At 32.6% G+C, this 23,756-nt stretch overlaps 1 protein-coding gene across 4 annotated transcripts; it reads right to left on the bottom strand.

Moving 5' to 3' along the window:
- Nucleotides 1-29: 29 nt before the first annotated feature.
- Nucleotides 30-23,463, bottom strand: LOC111707514 (probable phosphorylase b kinase regulatory subunit beta). Of its 4 annotated transcripts, none has more exons than XM_023480623.1 (29): nucleotides 23,409-23,463; nucleotides 22,918-22,999; nucleotides 22,452-22,533; nucleotides 21,545-21,648; nucleotides 20,469-20,544; nucleotides 19,739-19,838; nucleotides 18,614-18,693; nucleotides 16,534-16,668; nucleotides 16,235-16,301; nucleotides 15,685-15,828; nucleotides 14,115-14,200; nucleotides 13,024-13,114; nucleotides 12,395-12,462; nucleotides 11,728-11,786; nucleotides 9,717-9,781; nucleotides 8,969-9,055; nucleotides 7,725-8,168; nucleotides 7,130-7,255; nucleotides 6,574-6,664; nucleotides 6,029-6,101; nucleotides 5,254-5,419; nucleotides 4,356-4,465; nucleotides 3,899-3,989; nucleotides 3,381-3,550; nucleotides 3,141-3,272; nucleotides 2,664-2,737; nucleotides 1,425-1,506; nucleotides 605-680; nucleotides 30-414 (listed from the first exon to the last, which is right to left on the bottom strand). In XM_023480623.1, exons 2-29 carry the CDS (start codon nucleotides 22,931-22,933, stop codon nucleotides 388-390), a joined length of 2,922 nt encoding a protein of 973 aa, XP_023336391.1. In that variant the 5' UTR covers nucleotides 22,934-22,999; nucleotides 23,409-23,463; the 3' UTR covers nucleotides 30-387. The 4 variants fall into 4 exon arrangements, with proteins under 4 accessions (XP_023336391.1, XP_023336389.1, XP_023336393.1 ...); XM_023480621.1 differs by having other exon boundaries at nucleotides 11,710-11,789; nucleotides 12,398-12,462; XM_023480625.1 differs by having other exon boundaries at nucleotides 11,728-11,789; nucleotides 12,398-12,462.
- Between the last annotated feature and the right edge of the window lie 293 nt (nucleotides 23,464-23,756).

The raw sequence follows: 23,756 nt of genomic DNA, 5'->3' as shown, positions 1-23,756 counted from the left end.
GAAAATATAATTAATAATAAAATTAATAATATATATATTTAACTTCTAGTAAACTCTACAGATATGGCAATAGCTAAGATGCCAAACAATAAAATATTGAGTAAATAAGCTCTGAGATTCTGATTGAGGATTTTAGAGGATTTACCAACAATTTATACCAAACAAACAAATATTAAAATATTTCTTTCATTAACATTAACAAGTTAATTCCAAAAGAAGAAGAATTTTAACTACGAGTGAATGGTGAGTATCAAATCAATGAATTTCGTGTACACAATTCAAGCAGTACGCGACAGATAATGTACTCTGAACAATGTACATACAGTGTACATAAATGTACTTTACATACTTAATACTCAATATATACACTTCATGTAATTTACTTCCTCACTGAATTTTACAGCTAGAATCCTCCTATAACAAATTAAGACAATAATAAAACTGTACCTAAAATTCTTGAATTAAATTAACACAAGAAAATACGATTTTTAAAATGCCAATTTGTTGACAGATTTTTCTCTCTTTAGTATTTTTATTTCTAGAGAAAGAAAATTAATTTTACGATAAAAATGTTAAAATTTTTATTTTTAACATTGTCTTTTTCCTGATCTATTTCTCCTCCGAGTAGGCGGTTCACAATAGCCCGCCCTATATAGCTGTCCCCAGCTCTGCAGCTTAACCTTATCAAGAAAAGTAAACACAAAATTCAGAAAAACAAATGATTTAAGAGACTGGAGTATAAATTTAAAGTGGCTTCTGTACAACATCTATAGATGTACGTCACACGTCACGGGCGTAGTACATTTGAATTTCCGAGCCGGGTCAACCTTTCGGGTCCCAGTTTGTACTGCACCTAGCTCTATGGACAGGAATAGCCGGTGCAACAAGGTTGACGCGGTCAGACTTTATGTTTTATATAGGTTGAATTTACTTTTATACTAAAGGGGCAGATTTGCGTGACGTGCTAGTATAGAGTTTCTTTTTACCTTTAAACCTTTTTTAAGCATATTAATGGTATCGACGTTTCTGAAATAGATACATTCTTGTCATTACGTCTTCCTCTTTCCAAAATTCAAAATTTACAATTTTGAGATAAAAACTAAGACATCTTTAAATTTTTGTTCAGAAAATGGTATTTAGTTCATTGCTCATCTCACCGTGTTACTTTGTTTGATCCAAAAAGGCCGCCTGATCATGATGTACAGTTTGAATTTTATAACTTTAAGTAGAATTATGGAGGTGACACGCAAATTTATTCAGCAGTACAATGAAGGAAATTGTCGGAATTTAACACTTTCCAAAAAAAAAACGACAATATTTTATCTCAGACAAAGGTTTAAAGGGTATTATTGTGAATAGGGCATGACACTTGTTGTAATATAACCAAATATTGTAATCAAAATAAACAACCACAGTAATCTTACCTATAAAGACCTTCCATACCACAGCAACTCGTCTTCTCTGTTCCATCCTTCTCATACAACTCCAGGGTTGCTTGCATCAGTTCTTAACAAACAAGCTTAGAAATTTAAGGGTGCAAGTATAGGACACTTTTTGATAAAACAGCTCAAATCCACCTTGCACCAGTTTTAAATACTAAAAGTTAATAAATTTAAGGGTAAAACTATGGGACACTTTTGGATAAAAAAGCTCAAATCCACCTTGCACCAGTTTTAAATACTAAAAGTTTATAAATTTAAGGGTGCAAGTATAGGACACTTTTTGATAAAAAAGCTCAAATCCACCTTGCACCAGTTTTAAATACTAAAAGTTTATAAATTTAAGGGTGCAAGTATAGGACACTTTTTAATAAAAAGNAAAGTTAATCAATATTGTTTTTGAAAATATTTTTTATATATTTTAATATTTTGCTGTCTATTTGATAAAATTTGAAAGTTAATCAATATTGTTTTTGAAAATATTTTTTATATATTTTAATATTTTGCTGTCTATTTGATAAAATTTGAAAGTTAATCAATATTGTTTTTGAAAATATTTTTTATATATTTTAATATTTTGCTGTCTATTTGATAAAATTTGAAAGTTAATCAATATTGTTTTTGAAAATATTTTTTATATATTTTAATATTTTGCTGTCTATTTGATAAAATTTGAAAGTTTCTCAATATTGTTTTTGTGCAGGGTTACCCACAAAGAACGAGACTTTAGAAAGACTATACGGAATCTGATCTAGTCTTTTTCCTTACATCAAGTAATTTTTATCTTCTTTCCTCGCCAAATCAAATAGTTTACCATGACAATGTACAAATTGTTAACGAGGCAAAAGGGCAAATTTAGCCGTCAGCCTTGTGGGTAATAAAATGTAAATGCAAGTAAAATGTGGATTTTAATATCTACTACAGGGCGCTTCGTGTTCCTCTTTTGGTCACAATTTAGCGTTTAAATGAAGTTTTTAAAGCCACCATTCTTTTTTGTAATTTTAAATTGTAAGTTAGTTAGCAGTTTTCTCAAATTTTAAAATATTTTTCAATTTTGATCAGTTCCAATTCTTTAGGTCATGTGGGTTGACACAAAATTGTTGGCTCGATCGGTCAGTCAAGCCGAGTTGATGTGCATTAGATACCAACAAACAAACAATTTGTGCATTGGATACCAACAAACAAACAATTTAGATGAAGAGGAACTACAATTTATATTCTTACCTTCGACTGATATTACTGCTTTGTAGTTAATCTCTGGGTTCCGTTTTAACACAATAGCAAGGATAGTTAAAATCCTGAGATATTTTATTAAATGTTTCAATAATTTGAAAAAGTTGTTAAAAATAACTATTGAAAGCTTTCCATACATTTAAAAATATCAAATTATTAATATATTTAAAACAAAGTATATTAAAGAATTCTCCTGAATTAAGTCTGAAAATACATGATGTATCTGTTTTAATGGCTTAATGGAGAACATAAAAAGAATGCAAAGTTCATCTTCCAGACATTCTACAATCTTTCTCAGAATCTTCCCAAAAAAACATTACGGAAAATAAAATAAAATAAATCATAAAAAAGAATTATTTTCAAGATTTTTAAAAAAGTTTTTAAAAGTTTCCAACACTGTTATAAGAAGATTTAAACAGTAAGGATAAGGATGATAAACCAGGCAAACACTGAAATAAAATAAATTGCCTTGTAACAAGATAGCGCTGACAGGAGTTCCTGTACTGAGTAAAGTGGGACTCAACTAGATGATAGAAGCTCAGCTCATGGCTCTCATGGAGTCGGATAGTTGGTAGTTGGGGCAGAAGCTCACTTCCAAACCTTGAAGTATCATTATTATTAGTGTTATAATCTCATTCGAGTAGAAATCTGTATTTACTCCGCCAAATCTAGGTGATATCTGCCAGATAAAAGTATATATACTCTTACCTGATTCCTCCGCCGCATTTAGTAAGTATCTGCCAGATAGATGGATAGAAGTTATCTGGTACTCGGAGCAGACAACCATTCATCTGTTTTATCTGGTAATCTGTTAGCTCATGGATAATGGGACCCTTACCAGATGTTACTCTCATCATCTCTAACAGCAACCGCTGAATCTAGGGAACATTTGAAATTCAAACTGTCCTCTTTGTTCATATCAATGTTTTAAACCTTACACTTGTTTAAGTAGACAGCCCCCCTCCCTCTTTACAAATTGAACATTTTCTCGATATTATTTTTCGTTCACTTTTCAAATTCTTTAAATAATTCATCTTCTTTTTTCAGCAATAATTATTCTGAAACTTGAATAGTTTCCCCCCCCCCCATGTTTTAGTTAATATTCTGTAAATTAGTTCCGGAATTTTGGATCCGTACAATTATCTGAATCCAGGGAGCGTTTCTGTTGCGGATTCAGCAAATTCGAATCCTATGCACTGCCCCAATGTGTCCCAGTAATTAATTACCTTAGATGGAGGAAGATTGTCTAGAAAGCCAGGACTGCTCGGATCTGTAAACTTTAGATATAGTTCTAGAGTTTTCAAAATCCAACCGATCCTGGAAGAATACATCACAATTTCATCCATAATTCACAATTATACCTCTATAACCAGCAATGGGTCCATAAACTATGGAATAGGGAGACTGCATTAAAGTAATCTTATATGTAATTAATGTTGTCAAGTAGTATTGCCGGTAGCTTGAACAATCAGCTTTTTAAACTGTACACTGCATGCAAAATTACTGCGTTTCAAGTTAATCTTCACGGGTCGTATTGTAATTTATCTAAAAAGAACTGAATATTTACATTCTACAGTTGAGGCATTTATGAAAAACCGTCAGGTGGATTTTCATAATAAACTTGTCAGATGCAATCAATCCCTCACTATATTTGGTAAATAAATGAAAATTATTCAAAAATACCTGATGACAAGAATACCCTTAAACAGTTCAGGGTTGGTGGCAATAAGCTTTCCACAGTTTAAAATCAGTTCTTGCTGAAGTACAGCACCAATAATACTGTACGGGAAAACCTAGATATAGAGTCTATAAAGGCGTTCAGTGTACACTGTACAGCAGTATAAAATCAGTTCTTGCTAAAGTACAGCACCAATAACACTGTACGGGAAAACCTTTAAAAATGCCGATTGTTAACGAGAATTCCCGGTTATTTAAAAAAAACTTTTGTTCGTTAATGAAACGTTTCCGAGCTCTAGTTTAACGTGACTTCAATGTTGCCGAGCTCTAATTTGACATGACTTCAACGTTGCCGAACACTAGTTTAACATGACTTCAATATTACCGAGCTCTAGTTTAACGTGACTTCAACGTTTCCGAGCTCTAGTTTGACGTGACTTCAACGTTGCCGAGCTCTAGTTTAACATGGCTTCAACATTGCCGAGTTCTAGTTTAACGTGACTTCAACATTGCCCAGTTCTAGTTTAACGTGACTTCAACATTGCCCAGTTCTAGTTTAACGTGACTTCAACATTGCCGAGTTCTAGTTTAACGTGACTTCAACGTTGCCGAGCTCTAGTTTAACGTGACTTCAACGTTGCCGAGCTCTAGTTTAACGTGACTTCAACGTTTCAGAGCTCTAGTTTAACGTGACTTCAACATTGCCCAGTTCTAGTTTAACGAGACTTCAACATTGCCGAGCTCTAGTTTAACGTGACTTCAACATTGCCCAGTTCTAGTTTAACGTGACTTCAACGTTGCCGAGCTCTAGTTTAACATGACTTCAACAATGCCGAGCTCTAGTTTAACGTGACTTCATAATAAAAGGTTATTGAAAAATTATATAATAAAAAAGAGAACTCACCCTCTTAAAGAGCGCATCATGTATCTCTTTTGGTGTCATGGGTTTATGAAAGGATACAGGGGGTAGTTTAATAGTTCCAACTGTCAAGGATTTCCCATTCACGATAATCTGGGTGGCGTAGGGGGACAGCGAGTTCACCGTGCGCTTCAATAGACTTGAAGAGTACCTGAACATAAGATGGATATTGGATATATCTATAAAATAAAGCTCTTCGCTCTTCATATATATTTATTTGTATATATAATATATATATATATATATATATATATTAGCTATAGCTAGCGAAACGGCTTGACCAAATAGGCTGAAATTTGTTGGGGGAACCCATGGGTTACCGGGGAGTAACATAGGCTAAAAAATTCGACATTATTTTTTACAAAAATAGATTTTTTCTTCTTCAAAATTCATTTTAAAAAATTCCGCGGGCAACGCCGTGCACTTCTACAAGTATATAATATATATATATGACTAAATATTTAAATGATATTAGATTACAGAAAGGCTAAATTTTTTTAGTCGGGACCTCTCTAACCATTGCTGGTTATTTTGTTTTACGTGACACGCCAGGGTTCCTCCAGCTCCTCCAGCTTTCAAATTTTAGACTTTTTGCATTAGCTAATTTGTTAATTTGCGCAAGGTTTTTTCAAACATGTTTTTTAATTAAATTAAAAATTTTCAGATTGTAAATTCATGAAATTGGCCGGTCGATCAGTATAATGGATCAGAAGTTAATTTTTGGCTAAATTAATATTGTTTGAAAAATCTAAATATTAACCTTAATGCTGCCCAGTAGCGGAGACGTTCAGCTTCGACGCTCAGGGTTTCAATCATCTTCCAAACTGATAATCCTTTATCACAGGGACAATAATTCATTAATAATAACAAAAACAATAACAATAACAATAACAATAACAATAACAATAATAATAACAATAACAATAACAATAACAATAACAATAACAATAACAATAACAATAACAATAACAATAACAATAACAATAACAATAACAATAACAATAACAATAACAATAACAATAACAATAACAATAACAATAACAATAATAATAATTAATAAAATAAAAAAAATTATAATTATTTTCTGGGACATTCAACTAATTTTGGACATAGAATACATCCTAGATGATAAAAAAACATTTTGTTTTATGTTGGAGGGAACTCTTCAATAGAAATTACAGTTGCAAATTAATTCATGAGTCAATGCTGGACAAAATTGCGAAAATCATATTAAAGGCATAATTAGTATTGACCGGCATATTTTTCCACAAACTTTTTAGAAAATATTTTTTAATGAATCCCTCCCTTCTTCAATCTGGAAGTTAGAATCCTCTCTTTCAAGAATAATACCACAAAGTTGGATCCGTCCGTATAAATGATTCAGATTTCTTAAAACCTGAAACAAAACTCATTGAAATTACGCTTACAGTCCCTTTAAATAAATTGTGTTCTACGTATGTATCTACTTTGATTGATTGTTTAATATCTTTGTTGTATCCAAAAAACGACAACACGGCTGAACCAATCAGGCCCAAATATTTTCTGGTCGCTCACGTGACCTCAGGGAAGGCTTCTAGATAGTTAAAGATGAAAAATTTTGCCCCCAAAAAATGTTGAAATTTAAATTTTTTCAAAATGCGCAAATATTAAAAGAAAAATCCCTGAAATAAGTTTACAAAGAAATATGGCGGCTTGAAGAACAACGGTTACTAGAACAGCTGGGAGAGAAGCGCCATATAAGCCTGTATAAAAAATTAAATTCTGTTAAAACTAATAATTTTAAGTACAACAAATATCTATAACATATCATCTAGGATTAGTATATTCTCATACACCTAGGTATAATCATGATATATATTACCTCTAATATCTCATGGGTTGGTGTATTCTCATATTCCTTAGCATAATCATGATATTCTTCGTTGATCTGAACAACTTTTGGTATATCAGTGAGGCTCTGATATCCAGCATACAAGTTTTTATTCTCCTAAAAAAAGTTCGCTTAAAAATTTTATGTCAGTTTTGATTTTTTTTCATTTGAGAATGGACGAATGTTTGAAATAATGGCTATTGGCTAGCCTCTATCAAAAATGTATTAAACTTAAACCTAAGAAGAAGTTTTAAAATTCCCGTTCGAAAGTCTTTATAACGAGCTCATCTGATAAATGAAAACATAAGAGGTTTTAAAAGTCAAGTTAAGTCAACACAGGGTGTTCAATAAACAGTAATTTCTCAACATGTCGTCTTCTCATAACATAATTTCAACTGTTAATTCAACATCATTCAAAAATACAATTACAAAACAAAATACAAAATGAACCAGCGTTTGAAAACTGACAAAATATGCTCCTAGTTTAAAATCAGGCTTTCAAAAGTCTGTTGCGTAGGTATTGAAAAAGGTATCAAAATTAGAGAAATAAAATCAGTTCTGCAAGACAGCTTTAGTAATGTTTCACCTTGATATGCTTCATGGCAGGAAATTTAGGATCTCCATGAACAAGATCAATATGCTCTACACAGGCCGAGGAGATTAAGTTTTGAAGGCGACCAAGTCGGATCTTGACCCCGGAGCACTGCCCCTCCTTCATCTCCGCTAGAAGCTCCAGCATGACGATAAACTGTGGATCCCTCATGTTATTCTCGGAGATGAGGATGCAGAAGGTCGGGCGACCGCCAAGACGCCAGAACCGGCCGATAAACTGAAGTTCGGACCGGATATCGTTGGTTAACAGCGCCATATCGTGAGAGAGGTAGAAGTCAGACCCAGAGAATATGATTGGATAACAGAGAACTGTACGACCGCAGATTCGGTAGATTTTACTGGTTCCCAGGGAGCCTATAGGTCTAGGGGGTCTACCGTTCAATCCCAACTTTTCACATTCTCCCATTGACTTGTAAACCTAACCAAGAATTGAAATTTAAGAACTATGTGACAGGAAAATAATAAATATAAGAAGCTTTAACAAAATTAACCTTTAATACAAAAAGCATTTCCCAAAATCGATTTATTTTTATGCTTAAAGGATCTGTAAGCGTAATTGCAAGCGACCCTCCATAATAAGATTACAACGCCCGATTGACAACGGTACCCTTGAAACCTTTATCTGATTAAGAATATAGATGATTTGGTCGTTTTTCTTTCTTTAAAAGTGTTTAATTCTGATAATATACTGCAGTAGTAGTGACTTTTGTAGAGAAACCACATTGAAAATTATCAGTTTTCAAACTAAAACATTGATATCTTTTAATACTTGATCAGACAAAGCCTATAAGGGTACCGATGTGAATTGGATATTGTCATCTTTGAATGGAGGATCACTTGAAATTGTGTACAGTCCCTTTAAGCAATAAAAATGCACTAATTGCACTTCACGTTATTTTGTTTTGCCAAAAAAAATGTGGAATCAATTCTTAACCAGAAATACGCCTTTGTCATGTAATATTGGCTTGATTTGGCGGAAACAGGGGTATACATTACATTGAAAACATCCACCCCCCCCTTTCAAACTTTTTTTTTCTCCAGTAATTTAGGGAATATTGTTGTTTTTTTTTTCGGTGAATTTAAAAAATTATTGGATATGAAAAGGGGGAAAAACTTCAAAATCTTTGAAAATTAATAATTCAAAATATATATACCCCTGTTTGAAAATTAATAATATATATACCCCTGTTTGAAAATTAACAGTTGAATTGTCCTAACCTTGACCAGCTCAGCAGAGTTCCATATTTCTACGGGTTCCACTTCTGTAGGAGTCTGAGTTTGGATCCCATAATTTGCCAACATAGCCTTAATATCTCAATCATTTAACATTTTGCAATTCTCTATCATCATCATGAGAAAGAAGAAAGTGTAATAATCTAAATTATTATTTCATCTATTACACTTTCTTCCTACGCATAGTAAGATTTTACCTCATTCTTAGAGGATTTTAACACATTTCCAGAATTGATTTTTGTAATACTTTTGTTAAGTTTCTAAATTAAATGGCTGATCTATATATCTTTCAATTTCGAGACGTTTAGATCATTATCATTACACTCGAGATTGATAGATAGATAGATCAGCTACTAGAATTATTGCTAATTTAGCTACGTAGTAAAACCAATAAGAATGTGGTATACACAATTAATACTGGCAAATTTATCGTTTAATTCTGACAATTTCAAATTTGCAGCATAAATCTACAAGACAGAAACCCAAAGTTAAATTTAAGAATTTAAAGAATTTGAGCCGCGGCTCAAATATGGTTGGTTCCACTTAAAATTGTATTAAATTTTTTACGATTTAAGCCGGCGCTTAATTGAAATCAGTTTTTGGCAGATTTAGGCGGCGGCTCAAATTCATTAAAATCGGACACAGGGCACTTTTGTAAATCTGGCGTGTCGCTGAATTAACGTCCACAGTTGAAAATGAATAGAAATGTTGAATCCTGTTAAATGATTATTTCCTGCAGTCTTGTTGTTTCAGCAATCATAACAACCTGGACCACCAGTTCAGTCGGAGAACTACCTCCTAGTTAGTAAACAATCCTCTAGATCTCAGAGGGACAAAAAATCGAGAAATAAGATCAGAAAATAAAGAATATTACAATTTATTTTTATTACAGTCAATTTTAAATTTCTTTTTTCAAAGTTTGATAATTGCAAAATTTTAAGCAGTATTGATCAACTGATTTTTTAATCATCATATTCGGATCTATATATATTTTTGTTAAGCTTTGCATAGAGTCACATACATCTTATTGAATGATTTCTTACAAACATCTGAAAGAGATTCTTCAAAAATAAAATTTTCAGTAACGTTACAAAAAAGATCAAACAATTTTACTAATTTTTATTTGGGTTGGTCCTGGCAAATTTCGAAATATAATTAATTATAAGAAACCCATATATTAAAGCATTTTGAAAAAGCCGTGCAACCATATACAAAAAAAAGCTGGCATATCAATTAATCAATATCTTTTACAATTACATGCAAGAATTTGTCCCTAAAAAATTCACAATAACATGCTCATTGCTCATAATAATTCAAAATGATTTTATAAAAAAAAAGTAAAAATACAACAAAAATTCACCTTTTATTGATAACTAAAATGTAGTATGTCTGGTTTCAAATCTATTAAAAGCAAAATAGTATATAAATAAAATCTAAGAATACGTGTGAAGTCTAATGCTAAGCTATGAAACTAATGTCTAAAAGCCCCAAATAATACAGGGTGTCCCAGAAAACTACACAGAGTCTGTAGTTTAAATCTTCAGATAGAAAACTAGTATATTTACTTCATGTTTGTCCAGACATAGGTTTCAAGGGTACTGTTGAGAATCTGAACTATCCATTTTCATGTAAAAGAAGATCATTTGGATTATGTCGCACAGTTTTTATACAGACCCAGTTAGGTTTGAAATACAGGCGGGTTAACCACACAGGGTGAGACTGTAAAGACGACTTGACATTCTTTTATACAGACCCAGTTAGGTGTGAAATACAGGCGGGTTAACCACAAAGGATGAGACTGTAAAGACGACTTGACATTCTTTTATACAGACCCAGGTAGGTGTGAAATACAGGCCGGTTAACCACAAAGGATGAGACTGTAAAGACGACTTGACATTCTTTTATACAGACCCAGTTAGGTTAGAAATATAGGCCGGTTAACCACAAAGGATGGGGCTTTAAAGCCGACTTGACATTCTTTTATACAGACCCAGTTAGGTGTGAAATACAGGCCGGTTATCCAAAAAGGATGAGACTGTAAAGACGACTTGACATTCTTTTATACAGACCCAGTTAGGTTTGAAATATAGGCCGGTTAACCACAAAGGATGAGACTGTAAAGACGACTTGACATTCTTTTAAACAGACCCGGTTAGGTTGGAAATATAGGCCGGTTAACCACAAAGGGTGAGAATGTAAAGACGACTTGACATTCTTTTATACAGACCCAGTTAGGTTTGAAATATAGGCCGGTTATCCACAAAGGATGAGACTGTAAAGACGACTTGACATTCTTTTATACAGACCCAGTTAGGTTTGAAATATAGGCCGGTTAACCACAAAGGGTGAGACTGTAAAGACGACTTAACATTCTTTTATACAGACCCAGTTAGGTTGGAAATATAAGCCGGTTAACCACAAAGGGTGAGACTGTAAAGACGACCTGAAACTCTTTGAATATGATGATTCCAAGGTTGAATTAATTATTCTGTCTTAAATATAATCTTTATAGCTTATTCAATGATTAGCCAAAGAAAGAAACAAGTTTACATTAGCCGAGAATCTTCAATATAAGTAAACCGAAGTCTGAAGTCTAATCCTATAACCCTTTAACATCTACCAGCTCGAAGACCTTTCATAATTGTTAAATTATGACTGGGACACCCTGTATATAAAGCATATTCTAGTTTAAAAGCACCTAATCTACTGACACGTATTTTTTTAACCTCGTCGACTAGCTAAACCTAGAAAAGACGAATATCTGGAATCCGGCCGCGGACGATTGAAGCAGGGTAAATATCGTCTGCACATAATATATTATTTTATTAAAAAATGTTCAAAGTTGATTAAATTTTGCCGTCAAGTGACAATTGGCAGGGGGGTAAAGTTTTTTAAAAGTTATTATTTCAAAGAAAGATACAATAACCGTCACTTCTGATCCATAGATAGTTTTGAATCAATTTACCCTTTCATAAAATCTTCAATTATGGATTTAACTTCGTTCTGATATTAGTAATGAGACTTGACTAACAGGAAGGTGAAGAAAACACCGAGCTTGTCTTTGAATCAGACTTTTTGGTAAAAGCTTAAAAAACATGGACAAAATGGGAAAAGGATGAAAAAATATTTTTTTTCCTTTTAAATGTTTTTTAAAAGCACTATTCAAGTAAGGCCTGTGTAAAAAAAGATTTTTTTAATTGTCTTTGAAAAATGAATTCATGAATTCAGAAAATCTGAAAATATTTTTTTTTCATATATTTTTTATTTTACTGAAAAAAATTTCATTCAGATTCTCCCAAATGTATTCAAATTGGTCAAACTCACCCTTCTCTTTGCGCAAGTTTGATTCCGCTGAAAACCCTTATTATGGATGAGGTGATAAATAAACTAGGTTTATAATAATATAGTTTCCTAATTGGATCAATATCCCAGAGATGAAGAAGTTTCTTAGTCAACAAGCTGGAGATTATATACAACGACTAGAGAACCAAGAATCAATATATTAAACTAAAAATCATATTCAAGGGAAAATGTAAATAAAAGTCTGCATTAAAACTCAATTTGATCAAGAGAAAACATGTTGATTTCTTTCAAAAAACGGCTACAAGCCAGTTTTTTACGTAATAACTCTGAAATGAACAGAAACCCCTCTATTGAATAAATTTCTTATAAAATCCACACAAAATACATTACTGAACCTAATCAATAAAATATCAACAGTCCAAGATTGGTTGGCAATTTGATTTATTGGTTGGATCCAGCTAAAAATAGAGTGATTTGTTGGCGAATTGATTAACTGATTATTTGTTTAAATAATGATATTCTGGTTCATATAAATTATTACCGATTTCTTAATCTGACGTTTGATTGATTGATTGGGTAACAATTTGTTTAGAAGGCTATTTTCCAGTTGTCTAATTAATTGGTAAGAGGTTAATTTAGCTCATTATTAAATCATTAGTTAAATAGTTGATTATTTAATTGATCGATAAGACATAAGACATAAATTGATAAATTGATTGATTGATTGATTGGTATTCCTGAGCCCAGAGAAAGATACCAGTGGAGAGTCCAATCTGATTAATATTGCTGGCTTTCCGGTTCTGCGACTTAGGGGACATCTTTTCATTCCTGAACAAAGGACTTAATACGACACTTTCTCATTCCATTTCGTCATCATATACAAGGGACTAGGGGCACACTTTATCAAGCCTTCACAAGGGACTTGAGGGACCGCTACTCATTCCTTAACAAGGGACTCTGTGGACACCTTCTCATTCCTGAACAAGGGGTTTAGGGGACACATTCGCACTTCTGAACAAGGGATTTTGAGAACACTTTCTATTTCTTAAAGGGAGTGACCGGCTATGTTAGGTAGTTGAACTGAGTATGCAGTGTTGTGGAAACTTATTTCGGATTCTTTTGAGACATATTAAACTTTTTAAAGATCTGTACATCCTGAGTTTGTGCGCAAATTCGACGTTCAAAATTCCTACTTTGGGGTGGATACGTTTTCAGAATTAGTTTTTTTTTAATTATTAAATAACGACACGGAAAAATAAAGTAAAAATTATACAGTAATCTAATTAGATGATTAGGAAGATATTTCTCAAAAGAAATTTGTCAATAAATCAATGCTAAAATCGATCATTTTGTTTTCATTATTATATTGAATTTCTTATTTTCTTCGAATTTATTCTTCAAATGTCGTCTTTTCAATAATAATTATAGAAAATCTGCAAAAATCTTTGTGAATAATGAGAAACCAGAATAATTAGAAAATAGAAACTAATAATTGAACAAGATTACTTATTTTCGATAATAAGATTAATTTTTATTTTCTCAAAATGTTCCTATACATGACGTCTGTAGTTTATTGTAACAATGGACTTATGGGACACCTTCTCATCATACAAAGTGGACTTCGAGGACACCTTCTCATCATAAACAAGGGACTTTGAGGACACCTTCTCATCATAAACAAGGGACTTTAAGGACACCTTCTCATCATACACAAGGGACTTTGAGGACACCTTCTCATCATAAACAAGGGACTTTGGGGACAATTTTTCATTCCTTAACAAGGGACTTTTAATTAGATTGACAATCTGTTTGTAATATTTACTCTTACTTGATGCACATCTTGGGAACAATGAACATTCTTGGAACCACAGGGTCGCCAGCAGCATCATAGATTAATAGCTTCTCCAATTTATCCTTTAATTTAAAATCATTGGAACTCTCTAGTTTATCCTTTATGTAACATCATTTGGACTCTTCAATTTTTCCTTTTATATAATCATTGGAACTCTCAAGTTTATCCTTTATGTACATCATTTGGACTCTTCAATTTTTCCTTTTATATATAATCATTGGAACTTGTTTTGCTTTGTATTAATATTACGAGCTTCAATTGCTCCTTATGTAGAAAATTTTACAGTTTTTGAAAAGTTTTCCTTCGAGTATTTGGACCAGCTTTTACCACTATTATTAGTTGGCACTTTTAACACCTTACACAGAGCCCAACAATTAAGAAAGTCAAAGCAGTATGAAACTCCCGAGTATGGTTTTGTGTGGATCTTAAATAATAAATTTTTTTTAACAAAATTGCCTTACCCCCATCATGAAACCAGGTTTACGAAACTGGGTATCATAACGATACCCTTAAGTTTTGGACTCTGTACACGGCATCAAATTCCATACAAGTAAAATGAGCAATAGCACTACAGTCGTCGTCACATATATATCAATACAATGAAGACGATTTTCGATTTCAATTTTGATTTATATCAAGCTGTTAAACAGCATGGATAGTGGATACAGAATACAAATGAACATGGAAACAAAGAAAAGCTGTATATTAAAAAAGCTTCTCTTTAATTACTTGTAAATCATTTTGAAAAAAGCTTGTTAACAATCAAAACTAAAGAAAAGTCGTCTTTTATTTTATTGATATGTGGCGGCGTAGTGGCGGAAGACGAGACTTCTGAGGAGTTTTGAACCTAAGATCTAGATGTGGCAAGATGAGCAACTTCCGGCCACGTCACCTATCTATCTATTGAATATTTTTACGTTTCTATAAATTTAAGTATATAAATTTAGTAATAAAGTAATTATTTAAACAGGCGTTTGTTAAATTGAGCATAGCTAAATTTGGTGACCCCGAGTTCGAAACTATAGGCATATAGACTGTTTNCCAAGGTAGATGCTGTTTCCGTGGATCGACTCAAACCTGTAATCTCAGACTGTCCAGTAGTTCCTGCAGTTCCACCACCTCGAGGACGTCCTCCTCTCCGCCCGTCAAAGCATCCTCCGGACCTTTCCTCCGCCGTGAGTTCTTCAACCTCCAAGAAGAAGTCTGTGGTATTCTTAACCAAACCTGAGTTTATTCCAAGAAGAAATCCACACAGACGTGCCAGAGAAAGAAGTTCCTGCTCCGCCTTGACTCCGCCGTTCCTTCTTGGGGGGAGTACTGTGGCGGCGTAGTGGCGGAAGACGAGACTTCTGAGGAGTTTTGAACCTAAGATCTAGACGCGGCAAGATGAGCAACTTCCGGCCACGTCACCTATCTATCTATTGAATATTTTTACGTTTCTATAAATTTAAGTATATAAATTAAGTAATAAAGTAATTATTTAAACAGGCGTTTGTTAAATTGAGCGTAGCTAAAGATAAATATTTTCTACACACAGTACACCTGCCTGATATTTAGCTTCCTGGTCCGGAAGATCCTTGTACACAGCATCAATTATCATGTACAGGTAGAATAGGGGCCATTCATTCTCCACGTGTTCAAACTCTAGAGTTTCACCAGTTTCATAAAATCTTCTTCCCTTCTCTTCAGCCTAACAAAATAGGGGTATTTATATATATAACCTCTGTTTGTCTGTTTGTTTGTTTGATCATAACTCAGAAACGCCTGGACAGCTTGGCCTCAAATGATTGGGGAACTCAATTTTTAGTTTCCTGGCAAATAAAATCAAATCAAATCTGGTTTCCAAAATAGTAATATTATAAACATTGACAATTTTTATCCAGTATGTTAGGAAAGTTTGCGCGGAGCAGCTACAATTTGGGCTTACAAATTTTTAAAAGAGGGAAAATCTTGCAGCTCAATTTTATTTGCATTTATTCTCCGACCCTTTTTCTTTTCTGAAGTGGTGGGGGGGAAGGCGGAGGGAGTATTATGAACTAAAAATATATATGAACTCAGGTTCTGTTTATGGGGGCTAAATTATATATATTTCTTACCTCTGATCCGAATCCGTCCCCAATAAATCTCTTGAATCCATATTCCCCTTCTAACTCTCTCACAATCCTTCACAATCACAGCTTTCATGGTAACCATATAACCTTACCAATATATTGAATACGAACACAAATTGATAAAATATTAAATATTTGCTAGGCTTAAATTCATTTATTGAGATGCTTATAGCACGCTTGGTATTTTTAAGAAATTATATTTCAGACTTAAAGTCTCGTTTTTGGGTCCATTTCCATAGCTCCAAAGAAATTTTCCTGTATAAAGATTTTCTTTGAAAACTTTCCTGTTTTTAGTTCTGTTGTACATATTAGGATCATGTGTAGCAAAGCCAGGATAGGATATGGTAGCAAGGAGAGCAGCATCAGTATTCTTAGTGTTGGATTCACGCGGTAGCAGGGTCTCAAATATACTTCGGTTTCTAAACAAATATACTTCAGTTTCTAAACAAATATACTTCGGTTTCTACACAAATATACTTCGGTTTCTAAACAAATATACTTCGGTTTCTAAACAAATATACTTCGGTTTCTAAACAAATATACTTCGGTTTCTACACAAATATACTTCGGTTTCTACACAAATGTACTTCGGTTTCTACACAAATATACTTCGGTTTCTAAACAAATATACTTCGGTTTCTATGAAAATATACTTCGGTTTTCAAACAAATATACTTTGGTTTCAAAACAAATATACTTCGTTTTCTACACAAATATACTTTGGTTTCTAAACAAATATACTTTAGTTTCTACACAAATATACTTTGGTTTCTAAAAAAATATACTTCGGTTTCTACACAAATATACTTCGGTTTCTAAACAAATATACTTCGGTTTCAACACAAACATACTTCAGTTTCTCAACAAATATACTTCGGTTTCTACACAGATAAACTTCGGTTTCTAAACAAATATACTTCGGTTTCTACACAAATAAACTTCGGTTTCTATACAAATATACTTCGGTTTCTAAACAAATATACTTCGGTTTCTACACAAATCTACTTCGTTTTCTACACAAATAAACTTCGTTTTCTACACAAATAAACTTCGGTTTCTACACAAATATACTTCGGTTTCTACACAAATATACTTCGGTTTCTACACAAATAAACTTCGATTTCTACACAAATATAATTCGGTTTCTACACAAATATACTTCGGTCTCTACACAAATATACTTCGTTTTCTACACAAATATACTTCGTTTTCTACACAAATAAACTTCGGTTACTTCACAAATATATTTCGTTTTCTACACAAATATACTTCGGTTTCTACACAAATATACTTCGGTTTCTACATAAATAAATTTCGGTTTCTACCCAAATATAATTCGGGTTCTACACAAATATACTTCGCTTTAACACAAATGCGCGTCAGTTACTTCACAAATATACTTTGGTTTCTACACAAATTCTAAACAAATATACTTTGGTTTCTAAGCAAATATACTTCGGTTTCTAAACAAATATATGTCGGTTTCTAAACAAATATACTTCGGTTTCTACACAAATAAACTTCGGTTTCTACAAAAATTTACTTTGTTTTCTAAACAAATATACTTCGGTTTCTACACAAATATATTTCGGTTTCTACACAAATATAATTCGGTTTCTAAGCAAATATACTTCACTTTTTAAACAAATATACTTCGGTTTCAACACAAACATACTTCAGTTTCTAAACAAATATACTTCGGTTTCTAAACAAATATACTTCGGTTTCTAAACAAATATACTTTGGTTTCTACAAAAATATACTTGTTTTCGAACACAATTATACTTAGGTTTCTACAAAAATATACTTGTTTTCGAACACAATTATACTTAGGATTCTATACAAACATACTTCGGTTTCTACAAACCACACTAACCAAGACAATTGAAAGACAAGTTGAAGATGGACTTCAAAGTTTAACAACTACCTGACGTCCAACTAAGTAAAAAAAAAACATAACTGAAAACTAAATATTGTGGTGGATCTCAAAAAAGCAGCAGTATGTACATGCTTTTTCGAAACATAATTACTCTTGGATAGTTATTAAAAATCAAAGAAACCTTCAAGTATTCTATTAATTGTCATGTTTATTAAGAAGCCCTGTACATCAATTAAGCAGGAATTAGGTAATCCTTAGTTGACTCAAAGTGTTAACTCCAAAAAAGACACGCCTAACATGTCGAGAGATCAAAGATTTGTTCAAGCTTTGATTTTATAAGCAGTTTTAATTAATTTGTAAAATTTCGGGTTTTTCTATAAACAAAAATCAATTCTCAAAATATTCCAAAATATTAATATTTTTTTTTAATTGAACGAATAAAATATTTCTTCCATAAATTTATCTAATGAATAATATAAATATACCTGTTATGTGCATCAATATCAGCATATATAACAGCATGGTTCCCTCGTTTATCCCCCAGTAGATTAAACCCATTAACAGCCTAGTTATACAATCAATATTAGAATATATAACAGCATGGTTCCCTCGTTTATCCCCCAGTAGATTAAACCCGTTAACAGCTTAGTTATACAATCAATATTAGAATATATAACAGCATTATTTCCTCGTTTATCCCCCAGTAGATTAAACCCATTAACAGCCTAGTTATACAATCAATATCAGCATATATAACAGCATGGTTGCCTCGTTTATCCCCCAGTAGATTAAACCCGTTAACAGCCTAGTTATACAATCAATATTGGAATATACAACAGCATGGTTCCCTCGTTTATCCCCCAGTAGATTAAACCCATTAACAGCCTAGTTATACAATCAATATCAGAATATATAACAGCATGGTTGTAGATTATGTCTTAACCCTGAACTTAATCAGGCTTAGGGTCTTAAACCCTGAATTTAATCAGGTTTAGATTATTTTGGTACTTATCATCCAACTAAATCAGGTTCAAGGTCTAAACCCTGAACTAAATCAGGTTTAAGGCTATAGACCCTAAACTAAATCATGTTCAGAGAATAACCCCTGGACTGAATCAGGCTTAGGTCTAAACCCTGAAATAAATGGGGCTTAGGTCTAATCACTGAAATTAATTAGGTTTAGGTCTAAACACTGAACTAAATCAGTTTTAGGTCTAAACCCTCCTGAAATAAAATAGGTTTAGGTTCTAAAGCCTGAAAATTAGGTTTGGGTCTAAACCCTCAATTTAATCAGGTTTAGAGCCTAAACCCTGAACTAAATCAGGTTCAAGTTCTAAACCCTGACAACCAGGGTTAGGTCTAAAGCCTGAACTCAGTCAGGTTCAAAGCATAAATCCTGATTTAGTTCAAGGTTTAGACCTTGAACCTTCTTGAGTTCAGGCTTTTGGTCTAAACCCTGAACTACATCAGGTTTAAGTTCTAAACCCTGAACATCGGGTTTATCTCTAACCTCTAAACTTTATCAGGAATAGGATCTTAACCTAGAACTAAATCAGGATTAGTGTCTAAAACATGAATCTTGAACCTTGAAAAAAGTCAACTGTCATTACCTCCAGAGCTGCTTTTGTCAAACCAATAGAACTAGCATTTACTTCCGGACTCCCATCATTATATTTAGTTCCTCGCCCCCAGATACCATAGTCAGGGGTCCTGGACAGCAGGCAGGATTAATGAGAGTCTATGTAAAAAATTTTTAAAATTTTATTATTAAAATAAACATCTGCAAGACATTTAAAAATGGTCTGTTATAAATATTCTCTATAGACAGAGTACATTGTAAAAGCACAGTAACAGTAGCAGGTTACATTGGTTTCAGGTAAGCCAGCCAAACATTCAAATAAAGGTTGGCAATGTAATTTTAAGAGTGTCATCAACGATATTTTTATCACTTGGCCCTGCACCAATGATCATTCATATACTGACCAAAAACAAGCCTTTGTTAATTACACTACGTTGCAAAAAAAAGATGTTCAAAAAAGACAGATTGAATCAGGAAATTAAGATAATTTAAAAAAACAAATATTTTGTCAAATACAGATGTATAGCAAAGACTGGCAGGAAAATGGCAGAAATTAATCAAATATTCTAGATTAAGAGTCATTGAAAATTAAACAATAAAAGAAGAAAAGCTGTATTTGTGTTACTGATCTGATGATCGGGGGTGTGAAAAATTGGACTTCAAGCTTCTGAAAAACTTCTAAAAAAAGATGATTCAAAAAAGGGGGAGGGGGAAAGAAAACTCATATTTCAAGAAAATATACATCCCTGGATCTAAACTACCTGTAAGCTCTCTCTACATAATAAACCAGGTTCTGAACCATAGAAACCTCCTCTGTGCTGTAGATTATTTCTAGTCCTGGATCCAATATATATTTACAAATGGAAATCAATAAATAAATAATATTAAAAAATATCAGCAAGCGACCAAATCACCTTCCAATTCATGAAAACCAGGCCCGTAGCCAGGATATTTCTAGGGGGGTGCAAATAGGCGTGCCTTGTTTTTAAACAATCTTTTCATAGTACTGCTTAACCAACAGAATAAAGTTATCATTTATTAATTTGACTTTGCAATATGATACTTGATAATTATATATTCACATTTCTTATTCATTTAAAAAAAGCTTTCCAAGGGTCAAGGGGGGGGGGGAAATCTAAAAGCGTACAGGAGATTATCATTTTATTTCCATGGGACCTTAAGACTTAAACAACGATTTAATGAGTGACTATTTTAGAAAATTATGAGTAACAATTTCTTTTATATGGGACTAAGGGGGGGGGGGTGCAAATTCGTCATTGCAGCCCCCTTTCAGAAAAAAGGGGGGTGCACCTGTCCCCCTGCACCACCCCCCTGGCTACGGGCCTGATGAAAACAATAAAACATCAACCCATGAATCAACAAATCAACAAATCAACCATGCATATAATTATTTAACCAAACAATCATGTCAGCCAAAACATCCATTAACAAATCATTAACAAAACAATCAACCAATCACTCAAAAAATCAACCTAATCATAAAAAATTCAACCAACTCGTAATCAACCTTGCAAACAAGGAATTAAACAAACCATCTTATCAACCAAATAATCAAAAAACCAACCAACAATTATAGAATCTGCCAATTCGTTAACAAATCAGTGATTAAGTCAAAATATCAATTATACTATCAAAAAAGCTATCAACAAAGCTACAAAACCAAATCAACAAAACTATCAACAAAGCTATAGAATACCAGCTGAACTAGTGTCACTCAATGTTTAATAAAAAAGAATAAATTTATCACAAATCACCTCTATTGCATTTCAACTTCAACAAAATTTACATTTTTTTAAAAAGATAATATAGAAGATTCCTGAAGATATCATCTGAACCAGGTAAAGGAGATAAAGGGATACACAGTCTAATTGTAGATGACTGTATTCACTAGTTGTTAGAACTTCATCACCAGTATTTAAACTAATAATAAAATGGTCAACCATCATTCTGTAAATATCAAATCATTTATCAAAGAAAGAGTTCACAAAAATATCAAATCATTAATCAAACAAAGAGTTCACAAACATAAAAAGGTGGGATTCATATTTCCAAAAACCAGATACTCAGTCTTTAATAAATTTAATTTTAATACAAATATTTGATAATTTTTACAATTAATATTAAACAAGAATGTTAATGCATAAAAAAGGATTGTCCATATTGATAAGAAAAAATCCATAATTTTTGGGAGCAGTCAAAAATCTAGTATTTTGAAAAAGCTGAATAATCCATTAAAGTATTGAATAATACCTTTCCTGAGATGGAATTTAAAGAATTTGAGCCGCGGTTTAAATCCGCCAAAATCCGCCAAAACCCGGTTTAAATTTCGCGCCAGCTTAAATCTTGAAACATTTGATACAATTTTAAGTGGAACCAACCAATTTAAACCGCCGCTCAAATTCTTTAAATTCGGCCACAGAATAAATAATGAGGTTGGTTTAGTCTTGTAAAAATTTGTTAATTAAAATTTATATTTAAATTATGTTATTGATAATTCCGTAAGAAGGTTGTAACTACCAAATCATCCGATTACAAAATGAGGTATGGTTGGTTTGAGAAAATTTGTAATATAACCAAAAATTACATAATTTGGTAAATTGGGTAAATACCAACTCACCAGACTACCAAACAGGGTACATTTGGTTTCATAAAAATTCGCAGTTTAACCAAAATTCCCGTTTAAATTACGTAATATGGTAAATAGGGTGTAATTATTAACTCACCAGAATACAGAATGTAGAGACTGAGTTGGATTCTGAGAGGATTTCCAGGATTCAAGCTTCTTAGACTGTCTCATCCAACAAGCTGTACAGAAAATATATTTCGTTAAAACTATTTACTCAGAGAAACCAGGGGTAAATATTTTCTTGAATAATCACCCCTGTAATGGTCAGAAATCTTAATGAAACGCCTAACATAAATTGAGATTTGCATCATGAAGTTAGACTTTGAAGGGGGAAACATTTTAAGTAAAAAATATTTGTTGCAAAAGCTTAGCTCTTAGAAAATAATTGATTTGTGGGAAAATTTAAAAATTAATTCATAGTTCAAAAATAATCTTTTTTCCAGACTTGACANGGGACTATTTACCCCTTCAACACTGTCACCTAAGATTCCTCTCATACAGACTTGACATGACAGGGGGGGGGCTTGACAAGGGGGGACTATTTACCCCTTCAACACTGTCACCTAAGATTCCTCTCATACAGAAGACACTGCTTTGACCGAGCTCATAGGATTTCCCCCGATCATCATCCACTCGACGGTACGCCTCAACAAATTAAAGTTTAAATCTAGCTATTGAATTATAGTGATTTTAGTATATAAAGAAACTGATTTTTCGCCTCAATTTTCTAATCCTTATAATTATGCATCCTGACTGTGTAGTCTGTAAATCTCAGATATTTAAATATTTGGTCGAGCAAAAATCATATTTTGAGATATACACGGTCTACAAAATCACAACAAAAATATAAGAATTAGAACATAAGATCATGAAAAGGAGGGTATTTATTAATTTGTCGAAAAAATAATAGGATGTAGAAAACCAAACATATCATGAATCGATTCTTAAAAGTTTCTGTATAATTTGTAAATAATAATATTACTATGAAAGCCGAAATAATTGCAGGAAAATCGTAATTTCCAAGATGGCGCGTTGAGGAAAATGATAAAAGTACCTGATGTAGTCCCCACACAGCCGAGGCACAATAAATACTATCCCGTACAGATCCATATTTTCTAATTCATTAATAATTTTAAATATAGAAATATTACAGAAATGTTTAAAATATTTATTTTTAGTTTTTTTTACTTTTCATTTGAGAGATTAGGGAAGAGGCCAGAGGTAGGACTCTGAAATTTTCATTATTATTAATATTAATATTATTGGTGTTATTATTATTATTCATATTATTATATTAAACTAGCTGAAGGGCTCGGTCTTGCAAGTAGAATTTTTTAAATCGAAATTTGAAAAATAAAAAATTTCTAATTCTGAAAAAAATCTCAACTTTTTGAAGCAAAAA

Source organism: Eurytemora carolleeae, unplaced genomic scaffold (genome assembly GCF_000591075.1).
Source record: "Eurytemora carolleeae unplaced genomic scaffold, Eaff_2.0 scaffold625, whole genome shotgun sequence".
Lineage (NCBI taxonomy): Eukaryota > Metazoa > Arthropoda > Copepoda > Calanoida > Temoridae > Eurytemora > Eurytemora carolleeae.
This window is presented reverse-complemented; position numbering and strand designations above follow the sequence as displayed.